Consider the following 18,865-nt stretch of genomic DNA (forward strand, 5'->3'; position numbering starts at 1 on the left):
ACAGTATCATCTCGAATTGATACACAACACTACGATTTGATGATACACTCGCTATCTTCTTTGTCGACTGATAGACAAGGATAGCAACACCAATGTTAATGAAATACTGGCATTATGAGGTGGACCTCACTATAGAACAAGAGCAACCACAACATGATACAATATCAAACCAATATGATACAGTATCATATCAACTTGATACACAACGCTATGATTTGATATATTTGCTATCTTCTTTGTCGACTGTTAGACAAGGATAGCAACATCAATGTTAATGAAATACTGTCATTATGAGGTGGACCTCACTATAGAACAAGAACAATCAAAACATGATACAGTATCAAACCAATATGATACAGTTTCATATCAACTTGATACACAACGCTATAATTTGATACATTTGCTATCTGCTTGTCGTCTGATAGACAAGGATAGCAACACCAATGTTAATGAAATACTGGCATTATGAGCTGGACCTCACTATAGAACAAGAACAACCACAATATGATACAGTATTATACCAATATGATACAATATCATCTCAACTTGACACAACAACTTTGTTACATTAGCTATCTGCTTTGTCGACTGATAGACAAGGATAGGAAAACCAATGTTAATGAAATACTGGCATTATGACATGGACCTCACTATAGAACAAGAAAACTACAACATGATTCAGTATCAACACAATATGATACAGTATCACCACACATGATACAGTATGAAACCAATATAATACAGTATCACCACACATGATACAGTATCAATCCAATATAATACAGTATCACCATACATGATGCAGTATCAAACCAATATAATACAGTATCACCATACATGATACCATATCAAACCAATATGATACAGTATCATATCAACTTGATACACAACACTATGATTTGATACATTTGCTATATGCTTGTCGTCTGACAGACAAGGATAGCAACACCAATGTTAATGAAATACTGGCATTATGAGGCGGACCTTACCATAGAGCATAGCATAGAGTGACCGTTGCTATGGTCGGGCCTCAGGTGAAATTCGAACAATGCAATTAATTAGAGCGCTCTGCATTCGGTCACTCACTCACTCACTCACTCACTCACTCACTCACTCAGTGCTCGCGGCACAACGCTAAACACATATGCCTCAACGGTCGAGAACGGTTGAGGGAGAAGTAGAAAAATAGGGTGAAGAAGAAGAAGAAAAATGGGAAGGAGCAGAATATATGAGAAGGAGGAAAAAGGGAGAGAAGGAGAAGAAGAAGAATGGAGAGAAGAAGAAGAAGAAGAAGAATATATGGGGTGGAGGGAAAAGGGAGAGAAGGAGAAGAAGAAGACAAAGGGGAGGCTTATATGAGAAGAAAGTGGGGAAAAAGAAGAAAAACGAGAAAAAAAATATGTCTCACATATGCCTAAGGTCATAAGAAGTCATATGCCTAAGGTAATCTCTGGCGAAGAAGGAGGAGAAGAGGATGAATCAGAATATATGAGGAGGAGGAAAAAGGTGAGAAGGAGAAGAAGTAGAAGACGAAGGAGGAGGAAAAAGGGAGTGAAGGAGAAGAAGAAAAAGAAGACAAAGGAGAAGCATATATGAGAAGAAAGTGGGAAAAAAGGAAGAAAAATAATATGTCTCACATATGCCTAAACTGTGGCGAAGAAGGAGAAGAAGAGGATGAAGCGGAATATATGAGGAGGAGGAAAAGGGTGAGAAGGAGAAGAAGAAGACGACGAAGGGGGAGAAAATATGGGGAGGAGGAAAAGGGGAGTGAAGGTGAAGAAGAAGAAGAAGAAGAAGACGAAGTAAAAGCATATATGAGAAGAAAGTGGAAAAAAGGAGAAAAATTAGAAGATGAAGAATATGCCTCACATATGCCTCAATGGTGGAGGAGGAGGAGAAGAAGAAGAATAGAGCAAAAAAAGAAGGTGAGAGGGAAGATGAAGAATATATGTGGAGAAGGAATAGGGGGAAGAAGGTGAAGAAGACGAAGGAGAAAAATATATGAGGAGAAAGTGAGAAAGAAGGAGAAAAAGGAGAAGATTAAAAATATGCCTCAACGTGGGAGAAGCAGGTGAAGAAGAAGAAGAATAGGAAGAAGGAGAAGATGGAGAGAGGAAAGTTGAAGAATATATGAGGAGGAATAGGGGGAAGACGGGGAAGAAGAAGACAAAGGAGAGGCATATATGAGAAGAAAGTGGGAAAAAAGGAGAAGAACGAGAGAATGATGAAGAAGATGCGTGAATGAGAACAAGAAGAAGATAAGAACAGAGAGAAGTAGAAGAGAAGAAGAACAGGGGCGAAAAGAAGAAGGGAAAGAGGAAGGAAAGGAGTATATGAGGATGATGAAGTTGGAAAGGAAGAGAAGAGGAAGTGGATGAAGATGCGTGAATGAGAGCAAGAAGGAAACGAAGAACAGGGAGAAGATTGAGTACTTTATTTATGTAGATTACAATATATACTGGCTTATACACTTATATACAATAGCTTATGTATCTACAATACAGCAAAATTATAGATGAATTTACATAATATAGACTAAGAAAATAAATATCGAACTGTATATGATATGAAAAAGCAATTTGTAATATAATAACTATAGATAATAATATTATATTGTTATGCATCTACATAAATTGGCGGAGCTTTGGACATATCAATGTCCATTCTTCAGAGAGAATATTAAAAATATCTTTCCCACTAACTTTCTACCAAATTTAGAAGAAGGAGAAGATGAAGAGGAAGGAGGAGAATATATGAGGAGGAGGAGGGAGTGGGATAGACGGAGAAGAAGAAGAAGAAGAAGAGGAGGAGGAGGAAGGAGAAACGGGATAAGGAACAGCGATAAAGATATGCGGAAAAGAGACAGAAACTGACCGAAACAAAATAAACACATGAGCGGGGTTTGGTTACATTGTATGTGCTGAGGCTACATACTCATGTACTGAGGTTACATACTCATGTACTAGGGTTACATACTCATGAGCATGTGTAATGAGCGAGTAACGTGACCTTAAATTAATACGTGGAACGTGATTGACCTCTCCTCTCTTTCATTATCACACTGTTCATCGCAATTTCTCTTGGTTCCTGTCTTTCTTCTTCGTCCACATTCTATCCTTGTTTTTCGAGTTCAATGATGAGAAAATAAGAGAAGAGATACGATTAGATTATTGACCGAGCGAAGTGAGGTCTAAGATTCAAGTCGACGGTTTTGCATTTCTCTTCATGTTTTATGTTGATATTTATGTTGCGCATTTACGGCGAAACGCGCCAATAGATTTTCATGAAATTTGACAGGTATGTTCCTTTTTGAATTTCGCGTCGACGTATATACAAAGTGTTTGGAAATTTTGCATTTTAAGGATGATACATACAAAAGGGAAAGGAGTCTCCTTTATACTAGTTACTAGTAGTACTTTATACTACTACTAGTTTATTGACCGAACGTAGTGAGGTCTATGTCTATGTTTTAACTCGGTTTCGCTTTTGTCTGTCTGTATGTAACGCGATTACGGCCAAACACGTTGATAGAATTCGATGAGATTTGGCTGGAATATTCCTTTTTCAACTGCGCGTCGATGTATATACACTAGGTTTATTGAAATTTTGCATTTTAAGGATGATATGAAAAGAAAAGGAATTCCTCCATACTCTGATATCACTATATATATCATCCACTTTGAAGACAGGATCAATCAGACTATAGAATTATTCATAATCAATCAGCTAAAAAGTGGATTATTCATTGCATGCATTACACAGTTGTCTGGCCGTGTCTATTTCTATAAGTTAGGGTTTCAATATTTTTTATGATGCGTCTCCATCAGTATCAATATTCTGACATTTGAAAAGCAAATTTGATAGGTGATTGAAAATAAAATGAAAAAAGATTAAATGAACTGAATAAATTATAATATTCTTGATTGAAAAAAATTAATTTAAATAGTTGAGAAATATTTCATCAGATGGAAAGATTATCACGGAGCTGGATAAATTATCATATGGGATAAAAATTCAAACGTGAACTGAGTTTATTAACAAGTGAGTTTTTGATCATGGAGGAAACAAATAACAGTTTTTAAGAGTAAATTATGATTCAATTGTGAATTATTGTGATTCAACTGAATCAACTAGATAGAACAGGTGACATCAGATACTTGTCATGAGAAAACTGCGTGAGGTCTACTGTTCACAGAACTACTAGTACATTTATGGAAAATATTACAATGGGGAAGAATGATAAAATGAAGAGATATTCAGGTAGGATAATAAGTATGGAAATGGATAACTAGAAGTATCAATAGGATAAAAATGAATAGGTGCAATTAAAGATTTAGGAGGAAATAATTGATGAAGATTTTTGATCGTGAGAAGAATGGAAAACAGAAAATGTAAAACCATGTGACAGAAAACTACAGTGAGGCTGACGTTATAATGGCAGTATTAGATCAACATTGATGTTGCTACCTTGTTTATCATTCGACAAACCCGATAGCGCTATTCTTTTCCAGCTTGCCCCTTTGCCAAATCATTTTTAACTATGTAGAAATATTATTAATGAACGAAATATCTATTCTCTGTTATGAAGATATATTATTAAGAAGATCTATTATCATTGGAAAATATGTTTTCTCGTCGGATAAAATACAATTGATCATTATTTTTGAGAAGAAAGAACTTTATACGAATAAAATATTATTATTGATCATTTTCAACAACAACGAACAGTTAATATACCGGTATAACCTATCCTTTATAGAAGGCAGTAGCAAGACACTAAATCGGAAAGTTGTTCACCTATCTTTTCCCTCTGCCATTATAACGTGGACCCCACTGTAGGATTATGAGTAGGATAATAATAGAATAGGTATGAGCATAAAATATACCGGTATCAGACATCCTCTATAGAAGGCAGTGGCAAGGCAGAGAATCGGAACGCAGCTCTCCTATCTTTCTCCACTGCCATATAACGTGGACCTCACTATTGGAGTATAAATGAGATAACAATAGACAGGTGAAAGTGAAGAATGAGGAGAAGTAGAATAATGATGACAATTTTCATCCGTAGAAAGAGAAAAGACCGTAAAACCGTATGACAGAAAACTATGAGAGAAGTATCACACAAGAGAAAATTGATGAAGAAGAGAAAGATGTGGGAATAGTACAAGAGGAAAGAGGATGGAGGAATGTAGAATGAAAGAGGAATAGAGATTTATTGGAGTGCAGAGCCATTTAATATTGTATGAAGCTAATGGATTTCAGCATCATTGTCGGGAGGCAAAGATTAACACCGGACGCGTATTTATGCATAAAATGGAAGTTAAAAGGAAGAAGAAGAAAAAGATGAAGAGGACGGGAGAGTGAGGTCGAAATTGTGTGTGTGTGTGAGAGAGAGTGTGAGTGAGTGAGAGAGAGTGAAAGAGAAAGAGTGAGGGTGTGAGTGGAAAGAGGGGAACTGACAGATATGCTCTCTGGGATTTACCGTTAATGGAAGGAGTATTGGGATTTAAATTTTTCAAAAGGTAAGTACCTTTTAAACACATTGATTTCAAAATATTGTTTTCCTCAATTTATTTCCTCGTAAAACATTGCATTAAAACATTTTTCTAACAAAATTTCGTTATTACTCATTGCTGGTCGCACAAAAGCCGGTTAAATTTCAACCGTGATCAATTCCACAAGAACCAATCAGAGAAGCCGTCTTATCAAAAAGGCCTTCTCTGATTGGCTCTTGTGAAATTAACCACGGTTAACATTTAACCGGCTTTTGTGCAACCCGACCTCAGTTTTTTATACCTGTTACTAAAAATAGTATGAATTCTTTCATTTTGTTTTTCCTCATCCACTAAAACTACATGAAATTCCAAATTTGTTTATTTTATTCTGTGGAGAATACAGAGCTCCGCTTTCTTTGAGAATTTTAATATTTCATCCAACTTCCTATTTCTTCTCGATCCTCCTAATCTTCTTCATTCTTGCATCTTCTTTCTCTATCCCTCTTCTTCCCTTTTCTATTCCCATCCTCCTCCCATAAAACGAAATCTATACAATTTATTAGTATCTGTAGGAGGTCATCATTTCACCCATTTTTGCTGATAATTGATCATATTTAATATTTTATGACATATAATATTCATGATTGATTCATCATTATGTCTTTCTTCCTCCTCCTATTTTCTCTCATTCTCCCGGTCGTGTGTTGATGGGAAGGATATTATTTTATATCCCTCTTAGAGAATCGACAATTATTTTTTGAAACACCGCCGATTTATGAAGTTACATCACAATATTATATTATACTATCATTATTCCAATAATTGAATTCAATCTTTATTCTCATTGATTAATTATTAATACTTTGTAAAATTCGTTGAATAATTGGTATTAGCGTCGTTTAATATAAATTAGTGTATAAGCCAGTAAATATTTTAACGTACATAAAACAAGAAATCTAATCTAATTCTCCTTCTTCTCTTTTCTTCTGCTTACTCCCAGCTCTATTCTATCCTTCTCTGTCAATCATATCACTCAATTCTCCATCTTCTTCTGTCACAGAACTGTAGCAGCAGAATCTAAATAACAAAATTGATTAATTCAAATGAATAATTTCAATAATAATATCGAATGACCTGGCTAGCTCAGGTCTGGTGTCAGAGTTTTCAGGTCGCAACTGATCAATTTCAGGGCCTCTGACATGACCTAACGACTGCTTTTTAGGCAGCCGGGACCGACGAGAAACCGTGTCAATCCGGAACAATAATTTCAATGAATAATTGTGTGTATCATGAATCAAAAATTTTTCTATTCATTCTTTTCCTCCCTCTCATTTCTCTATTCCAACTCCTTCTCCTCTGAAAAACCATTCAATTCTCCATCCACTTCTCAGAAAAGTAGCAACATTTATCTTCCAAAAATCACTCCGGAAAATCATTCCAGGAAATCTGCTCGTAGAAAACTCTCCATTCGAACAGATTTCCACGAAACACGGAACATTTTCAACAGGTGAAAATCAGTGAAGGAAATCATCTGAAATATTTAGAGGAGAGCGCCCTGGCGAGAGAATAATCAACTAAATTGTTAGAGCTGAGAGGAATTATTGATAACGAAACTTTATTGAAGCTCTTTCCTGAGAATACAGTATTAACTGGGGAATTCACGGTATTCGAACAAAGCTCAGTGTCCACATTTGCAGAGGGTGATGTCTGTATGGGTCAGAGACTTGTGCGTGTACGTGGGTATTATTGGCATAGACAAATTATTCGCTCGTGCATGCTTGTTGTGTTGTATTGGGAAGTTCAATTTTCAGAAATAGCTGAATTAATCACAGTGATACGGTATTAATACGGTTCTACATTACACACTGCTTCATTTCAAAATTAAATTACAACAGTATTAATAGATTCAAATGGAACGTGCTCACTTATAGCTGAATGGAATAGAATCGTTAGAGAAATATTATGTTATTTACTCAAATTGTTGTGGTGGAGCTGAGATTTGGGTGTATTTTGGACTCATAGAAGTGTATTTTGAGATTAGAATGATGCTTTAGGTAGGCCGTCCACTGGAACCGAATTCGCCCGAACTAGCATCGGCCGAAAACTACCGAACTCGTCCGAACGACCCCCCAACAAAGCTATAGATGCTCATCCATTGCAACAGGTTCATACGGCCGTCTCCGGCCGATCAAGTTTTCCATCCGAATTGAATGGGATTTTCCGGCTCTATCCGGCCGAAGTCGAGCTGAGACAACATCATCCTATCCTCAAAATTGTTTCACAGTCTTGTCTGTTTTTGTTTTTTCGAACTTGTTCTGTTTTATAAAGTTCTAACTATGGACAATGAAAAGTTGATAAGTTTGGTTCAAGAGCATGTTCCATTGTGGGATATTCGAGACAAAAGATATCATCGTCGTGATGTTCAAAGGAATCTGTAGACAAGGATTACTGAACAAATAGGATCTGAAGGTAAGATTATTGTAATGGATAACTAATTTACTGGATATCTGTTCATTCAATTTTCAAAATCTCAATATAATCATTGTTTATGAAAAATTATGATGGCTATGATAGTAGTTAATTCAATATTTATTCAATATTTAACTACTAAATCATCCAACTACTAAACTAGACTGACATAAACGGTTCCAATGGACAACCGTGTTCGGCCGAATTAACGGGTGGCAGATTCGTCCGATCCAACGGCCGAACGGATCGGTTGAATACGGTTCCAGTAGACGGATAACCTCAGTGTTTCAAAAAATTGTAATAGATGAGATGGATTTACCCCTACACACAGACGTATCATCATCATCATCATCATCATCATCATGTTATTGAATTTAAAAGTAGGCCAAGACTTAAAAGTCTGAAAAAAATGAAGTTTAAAGTGAGTTCCGAACCAATTTACTCACCAGAACTTTCCGAGTTGTGCACATCTGGACATGCTTGATACCTCAAAAGCAGTCTTGAATCTTCAGTACAAGGATCAGCTCTAGATACTGGCAATCTGAAAATAGGACAAATCACTTCAAAATTCAGGAAATTTATGTTCAACTCAAATATAATAATAGACTATTTGCCGGTTGCACAGCAGCCGTTGAATTTTAACAGTGATTAATCCCACGAGAACCAGTCAGAGAAGCCATCTTTTCAAAAACGCCTACTCTGATTGATTCTCGTGGAATTAATCACGGTTGAAATTTAACCGGCTGTTGTGCAACCGGGCCTATGACATACTGTGTTGTTGTGAAGCACTGAAGGTGATATTGTGATATTCTTTTTCGACTATTATATTGTTCGCTCTATCTAATAAATAAATAAATATACTAAATAAATAAATAAATATAAGTATCCATATTGAATGAAAATGTCTTGATATTGTCAAAACCACTAAACCTGATGTTTTCTGGTTTTTAAATTATATATTCTTCCACCCTCGATTCTTTCTTATGGCTGTTCATTTGGTTATGATAGTTACTAAGTTTTTCTCCGTCTCTCATTGTTATAATTATAATGTAGTGTTAGTATGCAATGGGTCTTGCAAGACATGGCAATACATTGTAGTTTCTGAAAAAAATCAATCAATATGAGAATAATGTAATATGTAATAATAGGTTGTGATAGGTTGTATCTATCTTTCAGTTTTACTAACTCTTTAGTCATTATAACTGGCTGATTCTGCAGCCAGTTATTTGTTTTCTTTCTATAATATCAACATTTATTCATATCATTTTTTTAGTCTGTATTTTTCTCAAATTTAGTTTAATATAATATACATTTTCATTATTCAGTTTATCGATTTTTAATTCAGAGAATTACGCCAGGCCCTCACAGACACAGGCTTATGCCTACATGTGAGTCTCTCATAACGTAAGGGCGGTATTATATAAATGTACTGTAACTGTACTGTATTATTTGTAAATTGTGAGAATTAATTGATTTGATTTGATGTTAACCAGTTCTTACGGTCATATTTGGATACTTGGGCGTGTCTAGTGAGTCTTATAACAGTTATCATATCAAAGTTTGAATAGTAACCGTGAGTCCTGTAGTGAGGTCTAAGTTATAATGGCAGTGGAGAAAGATAGGAGGAAAACGTTGTCGATCCTCTGTTTTGTCAATGCCTTCTATAGACGGTAGCTGATACAGGTTTATTGATGTAATATCAACGGTTCATTCTCGTTTAAAATAATCAAATCATATTTTATTAAACACGAAATTATATTTCCATAATGCATTTTCATAACTAAGATGAAATATTTTATTAATAAATTATTAATTTCACATTGTTAAAAGACGATCTGGCAACAGAACAAAGCGAGAAAGAGATAGCGCTATCCGCTTTGTTGAATGAAAAACAAGGATAGCAATACCATTGCTAATCAAACACTGCCATTATAACGTGGACCTTACTGTATAACATCCTTACCCCTTACCTAGCCTTAATATCCTCTCAATTGTACCTTTCATATTTTCCACTTCCCTGTAAATTCTGAAGACTAAATTCATTCATATCACCCATCATTTCCATTTGCAGCATGCATTTTCACAAATAAATCATTATTTTCTATTATTGTAATTATTTTCATCATAGAAGTGTTATTATATTGTTTATTATTACTAGTGTTTGCAATAAGTCTTCTCAGACCTGGCAATGTAAGATGTATTAAATAAATATTAAATATCTCCTACATCAAAAGCTCAGAATAAAAAATCTAGAAGTATAGTAGTTTTCTCTCATCAAAAGTGAGAAACCAGGATACTGGTAGTGTATTCGCACCCTCACAAAATAATAATTTAATATCGGGGGCCGAGCTTCGCTCTGGAGTAGAAAAGCATTGAACATTTATCACGAAAGAAAAAATTATGATAACATTCATACAGAAATGTTCTTTCAAATCACAGTAAATTGAGATTAATTCCCAGAGGAATGCGAAAATTTCCCTCACAAAGGCCCAGTTGCACAAAAGCCAGTTAAATTTCAATCCTGATCAACTTCACGTGAACCAAATCAGAGAAGACCATTCCAAAAAGATGGATCTACTGGAATTAATCAGAATTGAGAATAACCCGGCTTTTTTGCAACCGGCACTAAGTACCTGATAAAATTATTACAAAAGTTCAACAGCTGAGTCATAATTTTGACACACTCCCACACACATGAACTCGCTCACTCATTTCCATCACCAACAGACGACGAAATAATTATTATCAGCTGTTTTCCCAAGGATGAATAATAATTATCCTTTCAATGTCCTTCAGTGAGTTTTCCCAGGGATGAGACCTAGTTCAATCGAATCTTTATATTATAAACCTACTATGTTCTGAATTTCGTGAGAATCGTTAGAGACTTTTTCGAGATCAGGTGAAATACAAACATATAAACATCCAAACATCCAAACATCCAAACATCCAAACATCTAAACATATGAACATATAAACAGAAGTTGCTCGTTTAATAGTATAGGATAATTTGAAACTCCCTCGTTACTTGAGAAATGATCTCTGGTGTATCCAATCCCTGCCTATAATTGAATGCCGAAGACCACAGAGTGAAAAAATCAGCCCAAAACCCGATTTCACTCCCAATTTGCATACGATTCTATAACGGTCGTTCACCCAAAACTAATTACGTCTCGCTTGTTGCAAATCTGTGGCTCATTTGATTAGAGTGTGACCCGCTTCAAAACGTCAGCATTCCTTATACAAGTAACAGCAGGGCTCCATATTTAACTGATACTGACAGGGTTGTGATATGTCTATCCTGAATGCTTTCCACCCAACCAATGTTAAACTGATCCAGCTGACAGTTTGAAGTGAACCGGTGCAATCTTATTAGGAATGGATCCCTACTCTGATAGGGGCTGCAATTTAATTGAAAATGCACGCTTTTGAGGGACTTGGGACACCGTTTTGGGTGTCAAGGGTATTTCTATTTGTTTTTTAAAACGAGTGTAGCGAGTTCTCACTGATCACTATTGTGGTCAAGTGGTAGAGTGGACATTATTGTCCAAACTTCGCCACATCATCCAATAAAACGTCATTCTTTTCTGAGTCAATCAATACCAGACATAAAAGAGGCTCAAGTGCTTATCCGTTTGTGGGTATGTATGTTCGACGATAACTTTTGATTGCTTTCATAAATTAGCCTCAAATTTCAAACATAACATATTCTTCAAACCATTACACAAATCTAGTTAGTTGGTCACACTCTAACTCATTCCTTGGAGAAGTTCAAGGAAATGACAGGAAAACTTGCGTGAGTATAGTTATTTGTGCAACTAGTGCGTAAAGTGACAGTTTGCTGCACCGAAAGAAACGTTTACGCCCGAGCCGTAGGCGAGGGCGGAATGGTTTCTTGAGTGCAGCAGAGGAACTTTGCGCACGTATTTCACATTCAGTTTTTCCTACAGTTACCATTGAATATTATGAAAAGTGGGTAATTATGGGTAAAATTGCCTGAAATGCATCAAATGTGAATCTGTGTAATTTTATTATTGATAAAAACCTTAATTTATTGTCAAATTGAATAAAAATGTTGTCCTTGGTTATAATATCTAATAGTAATAATTAGCGCGTTGTGCTTGGTTGCACCTCTGCTCACTATAGCAGCCACAGCAGTCACTGTTACCAACTTCATTTTGATTTTGCTGCACTGTTGCTCCATATAACCTACTAAGTATTTTGCGTTGCCATGTTGCAAATCTGGAGTGCAGAATAGTATATTTCGCACCTAGGGCCGAAAATGAGACTTTTCTGGCTCGAAATCGGTTTTCAAGTCCGAGGCCGTAGGCCAAGGACTAGAAAAGATTGAGAGCCAGAAACACATTTTTGCCCATGGTGAGAACGTTATTTTTCGCCACACAGAAAAATAAACAATATAAATATGAGAATAATTTATTGTTTATTAGGCACTTCCGAAAGCAAAGGAAGGTCATAGCTCTAGCAAATCTGAGGTAATCTGAATATCAGGAAATTGTCCAAGTATTTTCATTTTTTATTCTGATTTGTCTAAATAACCTAAAAGATTATGTTCAATTATGTAAGAGGTTGAGTTTATACTTTTTATTCTTCCAATTGACAATAAGATGATTTTATTATAAATGTTTTGATTCTTGAATAATAAACACAAATAATGAAAAATTTTTTGATCAGCTGTTTTAGCACTGAAATTTGGCCAATCTGAATGTCAACGTCAACAATGCTTGTTGTCGTTGACTTCGGAAGTTTAGGTTAGAAGTTCTATCCTACTCTGAAAATCGAATTTGAATAATTTATAATATATAAATCTATTCATCCAAATAAAATGATATTATCTTATTGCAGAATACTTATTCAACTCTAGAAGCATAAACTGATTCCGTTCCATAAACCATTTTGTAAACACGTTCACATCAAATCAGAATCAGCTGACTTCAAGGTTATTTTACAGCCCTAGGGCCGTAAAACTTTTACCGGCCTGGTCAGAAAACAGTCATTTTCGGCCTCCATATGACGCACGAAAACCAGCTCATTACATCCAAGTGGGGCGAAAAAAATTTTCCCGCACTAGAGCGGAAAAGTGATTCTTTGCGTTCTGTAATCAGTGCAGCAATGGCCACTTTTCAACGTAACTGTAGGAAAAAAATATTGCAGTTATTCATAAATATGCTGTTGGATTATTCATAAATAAGTTGGATTATCCTCATTACGATGATTGGGCTTTTTCCGTGACTGAATCATCTATCTATCTATATCTATATTCTATATATTATATTATATAAAAGCGAAATGGCACTCACTCACTGACTGACTGACTGACTGACTCACTCACTCACTCACTCACTCACTCGCAGAACTAAAATTCTACCGGACTAAAAATGTTCAAATTTGGTAGGTATGTTCAGTTGGCCCTTTAGAGGCGCACTAAGAAATATTTTGGCAATATTTTAACTCTAAGGGTTATTTTTAAGGGTTTAAAGTTCGTCTTTTAGCATGTATATTCTTCTTCTCCCAATCTCTTAATTATAATTGAAATTTCCTTATCATATGTTACTATAGAACTATAATCTAGAGAGAGTACCTCTTCGAAACAGTTGTTAACTGGCAACTAAATTAATAATTTTGTCAGGTTGGCAAAGTTGAGTTGACTTTGTTAGGTTAGCACCAAGTTGAAGATTGAAATGCATTTATCGCGGAAAAATTGATTGGGCACTGCTACTTTGATCAGAGCTATTCCTGGGAATATTATATTACTAGCCGTCAGGCTCGCTTCGCTCGCCATATCCGTTTAGCCAGACATTTAGTCTGGACCCCCGACTGGATCGTCCTAACATATGATAAAAATGCTCAAATGAAAAATGCAGGCGAGCGAAGCGAGATGATCTCATTCTCGGACGATCCAGTCGGGGGTCCAGACGGCTAGACGGATATGGCGAGCGAAGCGAGCCTGACGGCTAGTTATATTATAAAGAAGAAAATCAGCTTATGCATGTATAGGATGAAAAATACACAAATGACGCATCATCATGTCTCTACTCAACTGATTAACTTGCAATTATGCGTAAATATTTTGAATTTACCAAGGATGATTATGAGCCTATTTTTCAATCAATCAATTAATTATGATTCTATTAACAAAAACAAATTTATTCAATTTGTAATACAAGGTTTACATAATATAAATGCCCAATCAAATGGTTTTCCAATTTTTAATTATCACAATTATTGTTGATACGTACTTCAATTTCCAGCATGTAACTATAATAAAATTAAACTCAATCTATGTTGCTCTTAACAGACTCTGGCGGAGCATGGGTTACACCTGCTTGTCTATCTCTCTATATAAAAATGAATGTCTGTTTGTGTGTTTGTTTGTTCCCTACAGACTTGAAAACTACTTGACAGAACGGCATGAAAATTTGAGAATATGTTGTGTGAATATATTAATTTCTAGTTTCATTCAAAATTTAGACTTTTTGAATAATTATTTAGTTACTGTTCTAGATTTTTTAATTTCAGATTCTAATAGTATTGGAACGTATCAAATTCTGATGGGTAAATAAAATCCCTACTTGAAAGAAATTTATAGGTCTAAGTGGAATAATAGGCTAATATCGTCAAATGCGATAACGTTTTTAAAAATTAGATAATATCAGGTATCATGGCTAAATTTATAGCGGCCGAATAGAAATGGAAATAATTTGCTACTTATATAATATTATATAAAGTATTGAAAATTTGAGGTTAGGCATGAAATATCTATAGATCGGCGACATAATGATTGATTGAGTCGCATAACGTAAAATCTAGCCAGACACCTTGGCAGAAATTTATTGTAACTAAATGGTATGCAACTAGAGGAATTAAAAATGCACATGGCTAATTGTTATAAAGTGAGAAACAACCTATAATCATTAGAAAATTATATTGCATGTAAAAAATGTACTAAAAACCCAAGATAAAAAATAAATTAATGTATTAAGGAAGTAGGAGGTTCATAGGCGCATGTATACTATAACAAATTTGCATGAACCAATCAAATGGTAGCAATTGATGGGCGGTAATAGTGAGCCGATTCAAATATATTTGTATATATTTCTATGAATAGAGTTTATGAATTATTGTTGTTCAGTTTATGTTTTGGATATGGCCCGAAGACAGATATAACGTCAGCTGGGTGACATAAGTAATAATTTAATAGATTGGCACGAACCATTTGAGCCTTGAACGGAGTAGTAACAATATATTTAAATTTTATGCAAATTTGCAAGTCGGAAATGAAAATTGTGAAAAAGAAAGTAGAACCTGCCCACTTGCCTGCCAACCACTACCATGGAATGTCACCAAAATTTGTAGAGCACAATATCTTTTACTGTACCTTTTTAATGACTTAAAGTTAAATCGAATTATTAATTTTTCATAAGACTTTGTGATGCTATAGTGAAGCAGAAGTCATGTGAATATTTTTCAATCCCTTGGAAGAGACGACTTCGGCCACCAAATATCCAGGACTACCAGGAATTCGGATCGCCATCAGCAACTTTTAGAAAATCCAGCACGTGAGTGAAAAATAGTTGAAATAATAATAGGGCGCCCTCAGTGCTTTGAATGAAATGAGAAATAAAAGCTAGCTCGTCAAAAAGATTTTAAAAATTAAGAAATTAATAAAAATACTTGCGCAAGTCTTAAAAATGGTATAAGAGATATTTTATTGAATAGTAACGAGTCAATTTATATATCAAAGGATACACCAATTAAAAGAATATCAAGTTCTAAGCTAATAATACAAATGTTCACATGATCATTGATTTTATAATGTAATTTGTGATAACATAATGTAGCTCTGGTTCATTAGATAAATTGATCTATCTATTTCCATCAGGTGCTGAATCTTGCACCCTGACATATATATATATATTTATTGGAAACTGTAGAAATTAATATATATTTAATTATTGATTTGTCAATTTATCATGCTCTGATTTGGGAAGTTAATATATAAAGTAGGATTATCCAAATCGACAAGCAACAGCAAGTTGATGTCAAAGCTACATGCAGATAAAAGCATATGATCAATGAAGTGAAAGCACATGGTAAAGTTTCGTGCTATAGAACTAGAAAATAGCACTGATCTGTGATATTTTATTTGATTTCGTTTCTTGTTTCATTGTATATTTGTTGCTTTATATATTTTTCCTTTGATCTAACCTTGAGATTATTTGTTTAATAATTATATGTATCAAATTTTTCATGGTGTACCATTCATTTTATTCCTCAATACCATAGGATATAAATTATATATATATATATATATATATATATATATATATATATATATATACATTTTTTTTAAATCAGTATTTAATTATTGCGAAAGCTCCTGTATGAGCCTATTAAGATTTTAATGAGATTATAACGACCAGAGAGAAAACCACGACCAGATTTTATAGTTATTAAGCTAACTCTCATGCTCTACCGATTGACGCCAAGCAGGAGGCTAAGCGTTATTCCATCAAAAATAACGTGACAGTATCTATTAGATTCAAAATTTGCTCGTTTATCTGAGTATTGAAGAGTGTAAATTGTATTTTGAAAAGTGAAAGTGACATAACCAACATTTTGATTTGGACAGTATAGTATAAATTGGAAATGGGACAGTTTTGGGCATGAGCCTGTTGTGCCTTTCCTCATGTTAAGTATTTGTACACAATGTAAATAAATAACTAAATAACTAAATAAATATTGGTGATGGTTTCTGACCAGAAATTTCAATAGGGGGACTAATAATTATTATTTATTAATCCATTTCACAGACCTATGTTTTTGAAATTTCAGGCCGGGTGGCTAATTTAGCATCTAAAGTAACCAGCTGTATAATAAACACGTCACCCTGTGATCAATTATTGTGTACTGGTATTAAAACGGTGGTTTGGAGTTGAAGTTAGTGTACCGTAGTTGATTGGTACCAGCTGTAGATAATCGTTCCTTAGAAGACCTATACAAATAATATTATCACTCCCCTATCATTGAGAAACTGAAAAATAATTATTCATCTCATGAAAGAGAGTTGTTCATATTGCAATCATAAATTACTGAAGAATGACAGACTAAATTGATTTTTTTTCCAATTAACTTAGCTTATACTCATCCTAAAATTGAAGATGGAAAGAATATGGAATTCTGTGTAATCCATCGTACATCGCATATTTCCTGGACCATCTATTGACAATCAACAACTATGGAAACATTAAATTCATCTTTGAAACACTGATTTAACCAGCCGGTATCTATTTTTTTAATTTAACACTTTACTGATAGATATTGATCAAGAATAAAATGATCAAGAATACCAATTGACCGAGAATATGTTGAAATGTCGGAATAATAAATGCACATAGGAAGTCCGTATTGAGATGTAAATAAAAATATTGATTGTCAAATAAATTTCATGATTCATCAAATAAAGTCAAGTGTGACATGAGATACATTGACTTTCTGACGATACGAAGTTCGCCGGGTAAGCTAGTAATAATTAAATTAATTTTTCACAATAATTACGATAATCTATCAGCTCACCTGCATTCTCCAGAACCCCTGTTGTAAGTGTAGGTGAAGGGGGGTTTAAATGGGCATGGGGAGGGTTTGGCCTCCACCCGAAACATACTGAAGAGGGGTGCGTCTCCTGTGATTTTCTCGCATAACGTCTCCAGGGGTTCTCTCCATTCACAGTATGCTAAAACAAAGCAAAACACAATTTATTCATTCATGTATTTAATCATCTACAAATACAATCCAGGTAAAAACATCTGACATTCGCCCAAAACTGCTTTAAACCTTAATTTGGAATACACAGTCTAGAGGTATTGATTAGTTCATTGAGACAATGACAAAAATGATAATTACAGATCACAAATGATTATATTATACAATAATATGATAGGGAGAAGACAATATGCATAAAAATTCGACCGAGTCACTGTCAAAGTTGTAGAACCGTTGATAGAAACACACATATATAGTAATATTCTACAGTTTTCATTAACGGTGCATTTTCGTTCGTGCGTAAACGTTCGTTCCTGCGCAGTCGACGACGACAAGCATTGTTGACATTCATATTGTCCAAATTTCAAGTGTGCTAAAACAGCTGATCAAATAACTTCTCACTATTTGTGTTATTATTATTCAAGAATCAAACATTTCTAATAATATCAACATATTGCAGTATTTAAAATAATAGAAAAGTATAAACTTAACCTCCCCCATTAAAACATAATTGAACACATCTTTTAGGTTATGTAGAAAAATTGAAATCCACCCTATCTGAGATCCTCACCCTGTTGTGGTCGACGACGGCATTTACCCACTAGCGAAAACCAAGCTTTAAACTGTGGAATTTGTCGATATATGAGTGTTTTTACAATACTCAAATTCAATTTAAAACTGTCTTTCTCCCAAATATTGATGAATAGAAGTTTCAATAGTCAATTGAGAAATATATATAACGACAGGAAGAATCTTTCTTCGAAAAATGAATCAAAATAATAAATTTCATCAGTTTCATTACGAAACTATAATTATAGTCCGTACAAAATTACTTCTGACTTGGAGGAATATGCGGCGCAGAGAAATGGAGAGAGATCATCCAATTTCAGTGATGAATAGAGTCATAGGTGGAAGCGCAGTTGCCAATTTGTCCGTCGTCTGACTACTTTCAGACAGGAAAGTTGGCATGTGTAGCATGAGCACATGAACAGTCACTAGAAGTTGGAGAACGCTGGCCGCTTCAAAACGGCAACATCGCACCTCTGTATCCCTCCCGCTGTATGCTTTCTCTGCTGCGCATGTCCATCCCAAGTAAGAAGTAGTTCTGCACAGAGTATTACTAT

General features: G+C 34.7%; 1 protein-coding gene across 3 annotated transcripts in view; it reads right to left on the reverse strand.

Annotated features, from left to right (window-relative positions):
• The window catches only part of LOC111057455, a 356,053-nt gene that overhangs the window by 82,853 nt on the left and 254,335 nt on the right, over positions 1–18,865 (reverse strand). For all 3 annotated transcript variants that reach the window (XR_005572751.1, XM_039439738.1, XM_039439739.1), the window contains exons 5-6: positions 17,556–17,712; positions 8,411–8,505 (exon numbers count right to left, since the gene is read on the reverse strand). Coding sequence is in view for 2 of the 3 variants with exons in the window: in XM_039439738.1 (XP_039295672.1) it covers positions 8,411–8,505; positions 17,556–17,712 (252 nt within the window). In the remaining variant the exon portion in view is untranslated. The remainder of the gene's footprint in view (positions 1–8,410; positions 8,506–17,555; positions 17,713–18,865) is intronic.

This window comes from Nilaparvata lugens, chromosome 13, assembly GCF_014356525.2.
Source record: "Nilaparvata lugens isolate BPH chromosome 13, ASM1435652v1, whole genome shotgun sequence".
NCBI lineage: Eukaryota > Metazoa > Arthropoda > Insecta > Hemiptera > Delphacidae > Nilaparvata > Nilaparvata lugens.